Source organism: Panicum virgatum, chromosome 1K (assembly GCF_016808335.1).
Source record: "Panicum virgatum strain AP13 chromosome 1K, P.virgatum_v5, whole genome shotgun sequence".
In the NCBI taxonomy this organism is placed as follows: Eukaryota; Viridiplantae; Streptophyta; class Magnoliopsida; order Poales; family Poaceae; genus Panicum; species Panicum virgatum.
This window is the reverse complement of record NC_053136.1, coordinates 38,551,661-38,558,994: the sequence shown is the minus strand read 5'-3', so window position 1 is coordinate 38,558,994 and position 7,334 is coordinate 38,551,661. Positions and strand designations below refer to the sequence as shown.

The 7,334-nt window shown below is 44.6% G+C and overlaps 1 protein-coding gene across 1 annotated transcript; it reads right to left on the bottom strand.

The window, feature by feature from the left end:
- Positions 1-6,597: 6,597 nt before the first annotated feature.
- On the bottom strand, positions 6,598-7,334 carry LOC120706328. The gene has a single exon (XM_039990950.1). It carries the CDS (start codon positions 7,216-7,218, stop codon positions 6,886-6,888), a length of 333 nt encoding a protein of 110 aa, XP_039846884.1. The 5' UTR covers positions 7,219-7,334; the 3' UTR covers positions 6,598-6,885.

Below are 7,334 nucleotides of genomic sequence, written 5' to 3'. Positions count from 1 at the left end.
TGGCTTGATTTGCGTTTTAAAGTTTGGGGTTCGACTGGTGTTTTCCTCGTGACTAGTATTTTTTTTAAAAAAAAAAACTTCCTCGTGACTTCGGCCTTCAAGTTGTGCTAAAAAACTTTGACTATTAATTATTGGTATTAAATAATAGCAGTTTGCAAAAGTAATTTTACAAACTTTGTGCTACTTCACGAGAAAATCTAATGAAACATTTGACCGCGTGATTAGAGAATAGTTTCTGCAGTATCACTGTAGCAAATTATGGATTAATTATCGTCATTAAATTTGTTGTGAAAAGTTACACTCATCCCTGAAAATTTTTTACAAATAGAATTCATCTAGTACTTCATGCATATGAGATTTTTTTCTCGACTTACGTGAACTAAAAATCCAAACAAACAGGGTCTTCGATGATTGAGTACACACCATTCCGTTCTGTTTTTTGTTTGAAAAAGGAGTAGGAGCACACACCATATGAAGGTCCCTACCTACCTGTGCGGATGTGCTAGGCTGTGCATCGACGCATTCTTGTACAGGTACACGGTACGTACACACCGTAGACCCTACTGCTACTGCACAACAAAACTATTGTGAAAATTGAAACAATGCATAATGGCAACCAGCCATCTAATTCTTGTGCATGGACTAAGTCCAATCTCAATAAAAGTATCATAGGAGTCTAATTCTTGTGGAAGATCAACTTTATTGGGAGTGTGATAAGAGTATCGTGAGCACTAAATGCCATGACACATTACAAATTTGCTGATATGATATACACATTTATAAGGAGAGAAGAGAGGAAATTTCATGGAACGAGAGAGAAGCATTCAGTATGGTTACCAAGTTCCCAATCTTGATAACTGCGTAATGACACTTCCCACTGAAATAGCCTAAAATGTTTAGACCAGAAAGAGTTTTTTTTTTGATAAACGGAGCGACCTGTATTACACATTAAGGAAAACATACATAGGAACAGTACAAATACAGGCACCCTCGGGAAGGATACAGAAGCACAGGTGTCCCAACCATTTTGCACAAAAGACCCTATGAAAAGATGAAATTACAATCAAGTACTGAAGATCTTTTGCACATCCTGTGATCATCGGCCGTCGTCTTCGCCTTCCGCCGCCGTCGTCAAGAACTCCGGCACCAGGGAAAGGGAACAAGGCCACCCAGGCCAGAAGAAGCCACATCGCCCAAAGGCTTCGAGGAGAGCCGCAACAAGAGAAAACCATAGAGGCACATCGGCTGGGGACGCGCCCCAAGCTTCTTCGGCCATGGATCCATACCTCATACCGACAAGCAGCAAAGGAAGAACATGGATCCATCCACCCCGCAACCAGCAACCTGAACACCTCTCTGTATTCCAAACCCCACTCCGTATTCACCAACTCCGCCGGCCAAACAGCCCGGCGGAAAACGACTCCTGTACAAAAGCTTACCGGAGCTGAAGCCACCACAGGACCACCAGATCCGGAAGCAAACGACCTCACAAGCTTGTCACCGATGCCGGAGGACGCAACGGCGAGGTGGAGAAGAAGCCGGAGGACCTTATTCCACCACAGCAGCACCTCCACCCTGCGCTCACCACCGGGGGACACAAACCTAGATAAACTAGGACCTACCCTACACAGCCGGGCAGAGAACCACCCGTTCCCCTCGCATCTGAGGCCAACCAGGCCACCAGAGGCGAGGAAGAACGGAGGTCTCGCCGGCTGGAGCACAAGATTCTCTCGCCGCCTTCGCAGTCGCCGAGAGAAAGGGAGAGGCTTCGAGAGAAAGGCGGGACGCGGGGAGAGAGTTGGAGATAAAACAAAGGGAACTTAGACCAGAAAGAGTTGGGACAAGTTGAAGCCGGTAGGACGCCCCTTGTAAAATTGTTGTTTTTTTGTTATTGGATATCGTGTATGCATTAAATCGGCATAATTAAAGCCAGTCTAGTGGGAATTTTATAGGCACAGTTATCTAGATCGAAAATTAGGTAACTGTGTCAGATGAGTTTTATGGTGATGAAACTCTCCTCATATCTCATAAAACTCCATCATTCTCTTCCTTTGCCATGTCAGCAAAAGTGATGTATTTAATGTCATAAAATTCTGCATGAAACTCCTATTGAGACTGGCCTAAGAGAGACTGGTAGAAGGTTTTTCTAATAGGAAAAAATATATATTTATTCCCAAAGTAAGTATTGCAAATATGTGACATTCATTCCTCATATTTTATTTGGTGCAAATCAACTCCTTAATTAACTAAATTGGCGAATTTATCATCGTTTAATTTAATTTAGCAATGGTTTAGTGTCATATAATATTGGTCTAGATCATGTAATTACTTTACTAATCATTGCCTGTCAATATCTAATGTTAAGTCACTCGCTATAATATTGCGGTGAACCGGTTTTGTTAATATTTCGGATAAAATTTATAGAGTACCCAATCTAGACGATTACTATTTTTTTGGTTTTATATCTTCAACTAAGCATACTATATATGCTAAGCAGGGATTAGTGAAATGATTCTGTGGCATATAAACCGCCATTAAATAGCACCAAACCATTGTTAAACAAAGGGGTGGATGACAATTGCACCGGTTTGGTTAGTTAAAGGTTGATTTGTCCCAAATGAAACATGAGGAATGAATACTTTAGGGATAAAAAATATACACCATTTCCTTTTTAATAGGATATCATATAAAAATTGTCTCCAATTTTTCCTCCCATATAAATTCCAAGACTCACATTTGAGGAAACGTGCACCATCCGTTGGAGACGACACGGCAAACTATACGCGGTTGTACCGTCGCTTAGAGCCAGGGACAGTTGTGCGGAGGCGCAGACGGCAGAAGCCGGCACGGCACACACGCAAAGGCGCCGAAGTCAGCCTGGCATGTGTTTTCTTTTTTCATTTATCAAAGTCTGCTAAAAATGACTTCATCTCATATCTCTGCTATGCTCATCCGCTCATCACGGCCGAAACTCCGGCTCAACAAGGACTCACGCGTTTTTTTTTTTTGACTTGGCTCAAGGACTCGACGCTAATAGGTTGAGGCCGTTGAAACACAAAAATTTTTCGAAAGAATCTTGCTAATTTGAAGTACTAAATGAAGTCTATTTACAATTTTTTTTTACAGATGGGTTGTAAATCGCGAGACGAATCTAATGATGCTAATTAATCCATAATTAATGGATGATTACTGTAGCATCACTGTTGCAAATCATAGATTAAGTAGGTTCATTAGATTCGTCTCGCGATTTACAGCCCATCCATGCAAAAAGTTTTGTAAATAGACTTCATTTAGTACTCCATGCATGTGTCGAAACATTCGATGTGACGTTTTATTTGCGTTTACGGTTTTTATGGGGTGAGAACAAAACATGGCCTAAATAATTCACATTTGAACCACGCACCAACACAGTTTTTTTGGGGTGGGGGGGGGGGGGGGTGTTGGGGGGGAGCTCTATTCATCCGGCTTTGTGATTTGGGGACGAATCATCGCAGAAGTTTGCTGGCGGCGTGCCTCCGTCTTCCCTCGCTTCCCGGGGCTCCAGCACTACTCCTTGGCGTCGCCGCTGCCCTGCACCACCGCCACCGCTAACCACTCGTGCTGTCGCGCCGCCCATAAACCACTGCGGTCTTATCCTCGCCTCCGCCGCCGGCCACCGGCCACCGCCCAATGAAGGTTCTGCCCTGCCCGGCCAGCGGCACTTCCGCGTCGCCTCTCCCTTGGCCGGCTGAAGCGCCACCGCCACCGGGTCGTCCCCGCCCTCGCCCCCTCCTCTTGTATAGACGGAAGCCGTGAAGCCATCCCACCCACGGCAACCCGAATCCTAAAGCTCTGCCGCCTCTCTCCACCACCCCAGCCGCTGGCAACCTCACCGCTTCGCCCACCTCCCACCCCCTCCTCCTCCCTAGCTCGCAACCCCGTCGCCGCTATCACCATCACGAGCCGGAGAAGGAAGAAGCTCTTCTCTGCGATGGACCAACGCAAAATCGCATATGATTTCGCCCAATTTCGCTCCCCCACCGCCTGGTGGTGACCGTGGCATCTATTCATCGCACGTGCAACTAGAAGTCATACTATCGCACTTGATTATATTTAGAGAATATTTTTTCTAAAATGTTTTTATTTATTCCGGAAAGTTTCTATCTCTAAATATTTTTTGAAATATTTTATTTTATTCCGGAATAATTTTTATTTTTATATCTCTAATGGATGTGTGCGATAGTATAGCTTCTAGTTGCACGTGCATAAATAGATGCCCCGGTGGCGACTGGCGATGACTACACGCGAACACGATGGCGAGCCGCGAAGGAAAGGCACCGGGGCGCGCCTGGTAGAGCAGAGCAGAGCAGAGCAGAGCAGGACTGCAGGAGTGCTGGCGCTGCTGTCACGGAGGCGCCTCGCCGAGTGGAGGGGCGCCGTTACTGGAATCCCTCCGCGTCGCAACCGTTTCCCGCAACCGAGGGTCACGGATCCGCCGGCGCCGGTGTCCGTTGACGGAGTCGTGCCGCGTCGTGGGCTTTACGGGTGTTTACAGGCGCGCGTGGGCCGTTCCTCGTCTAGAGTCGGACGCCCGTGTAGGGCCCAGGATGGATGCTGCTGGTTTGTATTTTATGGTAGGTATAATAATGCACGTTTTCCTTAAAAAAAAAGGTAATAATGCGCGTGCTCATGGGGTCGTCTGCGCAGATAAGCGTGACTCAGCGCCTATCAAATCATTAGAACTGATGACTAACCTCTTGCTCAACTTGGATACAAATTGTGGTGCCAGCCAATCAGAGCTCGAACCTCGGTTATGAAAAAAAATACCTCGCTCAGATATTATATTTTTAGAAGCTTGTTTGAATGGACTAAAATTGAGTGCTAAACTATAACATCTATTAGTACTCATAGTTCCTTGTAAAGTTGCACACACATTAGTACTTCTGTTTTGATAGGCTAGTGCCAAATTTAACATTTTGGGGCGTAGTAGTATTTGGATCCAAACACCGCCTTACACTATAATTTGAAAAAAAAAAGAAAAGAAAGAGACACACCTTACACATGTTGCAGCCTGAGCGGTCGGCTTTCGTTAGGGGTGCAAATGAATAATCCTTAGGAACATCTCCAACCCTCTTTAATTTAAAAGTCGTATAAAATTTTGAACTAAAGAGAATTGGAGGTGCACCTAAGGGTCACCCTGGCACCCTGACTTTCGTGGTATTTTTTTTCCTCGACCCTTGAAATTGAGGATTCTATTCTATGTGATATATATGATCATTGGCCCCTTATGCACTTACACGTAACATTCGATCAAGTCCTTTTCTTTTCTTAAAAAAAGAAGTTATTTTCCATGCTGATTACTAGGGCCCCATTTGGGAGGGCTTCTGGAGCGGCTTCACGAGCGGCTCCAGGTGAAGCCCTCCCAAACGTTTGTTTTGTAACCGGCTTCACGTGTGAAGCCGGTTCTGAAACCATCGGCGGCTTACACAGGCAAGGTGAAGCCATGAAATCGTGGCTTCACGCGGCTTACACATCAATCTAACAAGTGAAGCTGTTTTGCCAAACATTTTTTAAAACGGCTCCAACTCCACCAGAGAAGCCGCTCCATCTGAGGAGCCAGAGCTGTTTTTGGAAGAGCCGGAGCCCTACCAAACAGGCCCTAGGGATGTAAACGGATCGGATACGGACGGATATTGTCGATATTGTATTTGTTTTCACATTTTTTATCGGATTCGGATTCGAACACGGATAGTCTCGGATACAAATATGGATTCGAATTGCTTTGGTTACGAATATGAATAGATGTGTATCGAATATGGAGTGAACTGGATGCGGATCATGTCAGGCACGGATGGTTATTTGGATACCAAGTAAAGGCAATATTTATTCAAAATAGAATGTCGAATTATTGCTAAAGTTTGACTTTAGTTCTTAAACTACACTAATAATAAATAAGATTCAATTTCCATAGAGAGGCAATAGGTACATTATATTTTTAGTAAAATTTTGGTGATAATTTATATTTTTCTAATTTGAAATGAATTAGTTCTAAATTTTTTAGACAAATTATTTTTTTATTAATCTATATATTTTGTACTGTAAAACTAAAGTAGTGGCAGTAGGTAGATTATATTTTTATAAAAATTTTGGTACTAATGTTGTATTTTTTTTTATTTCAAATGAATTAGTTATAATTTTTCAGAGTTTAAATTAGATTTTCATTAGTGTATATATATACATATATATATTATAAAACTATCCAGATTTAATATCCGAATTACCTATCCGGATTATCCGACCGGATATCCAATATCCGACGGATATTACCCATATTATATCCGTATCAGAATAAAGTATCCGAATTCATATCTGGATATCCGAAAAAATAGCCGGATATTCAAAAATAATATCCGAATCACTATCTGACCCTCTCGGTCAGTCGGTCGGTCGGAAAATATCCATACCATTTACACCCCTACTGATTACGTGTGTATGTATCACACATGGGCCATTGGTCCCTTGTGTAATTTTACACGTTACTACGTTAGCAGTATTCTCCGTCCAGCAATTTCACACCGTCGTCCCTTCTGTAAATTAGCTAAGAAACACGCAACATAATGAAAGCAAATAAACCAGCAATCCATTCATATTTCCAGTAAAACTTTGCGAGATATTACATGTATCATATATTTCGAAGTATATTACATATCCAGACGCCACGGTACGACGTCAGGGATATATTTTCAAGCCGAACCCTTTTCTAGTATGGTTTCACAAAGGAAAAAAAAGGAGAACCCTTTTCTGGTTCTCGCTAATTCGGAGTGTGTTTATTGTTTGAGCTAGTCAGCTATAGGATTTGCAATTTAACAATGGCAAGCATCCAGCAAACACCCTGGTTCCTGATGATCATTTCGAGCACACGATTCCTGCTCCACCACCGCAGCCTGCCATCACGCGCCGAGTAGTAGTGGCGCGAGGGGGCGGCCCGGCGGAAGAGCAAGACCGCGAGCGTGGCCGCCGCGCGGCGCGGTCGAGGAGGAAGCAGTAGGCGCCGTAGAGCCCCGCGCAGGCGGCGGTGGCGTGCGGGAGCGGGGCGACGAGGTGGAGGAGCAGGGCGGCGGCGAGGAAGACGACAGCGCGGGCGGCCACGCCGGCGCAGTCGCCGTAGTGGCAGTCGCCGCCGTAGAAGAAGAGCACGTCGTGCGTCTCCAGGTCGAGGAGGCGGCTGCGAGGCGCCATGGCTTCGACTTCGAGGAAGGTGGACAGCGAGAGAAAGAAAGGCTGATCGTGTGGTTCTTTGATGCGACGATGTAATGTAAAAACTGCGCTCTCGTGGCGTTGGCAGCGGAGTGATA

Bases quoted from the DNA above. Each gene is read 5' to 3' on its own strand.
- LOC120706328 (XM_039990950.1), bottom strand. From the start codon at position 7,218: ATGGCGCCTCGCAGCCGCCTCCTCGACCTGGAGACGCACGACGTGCTC.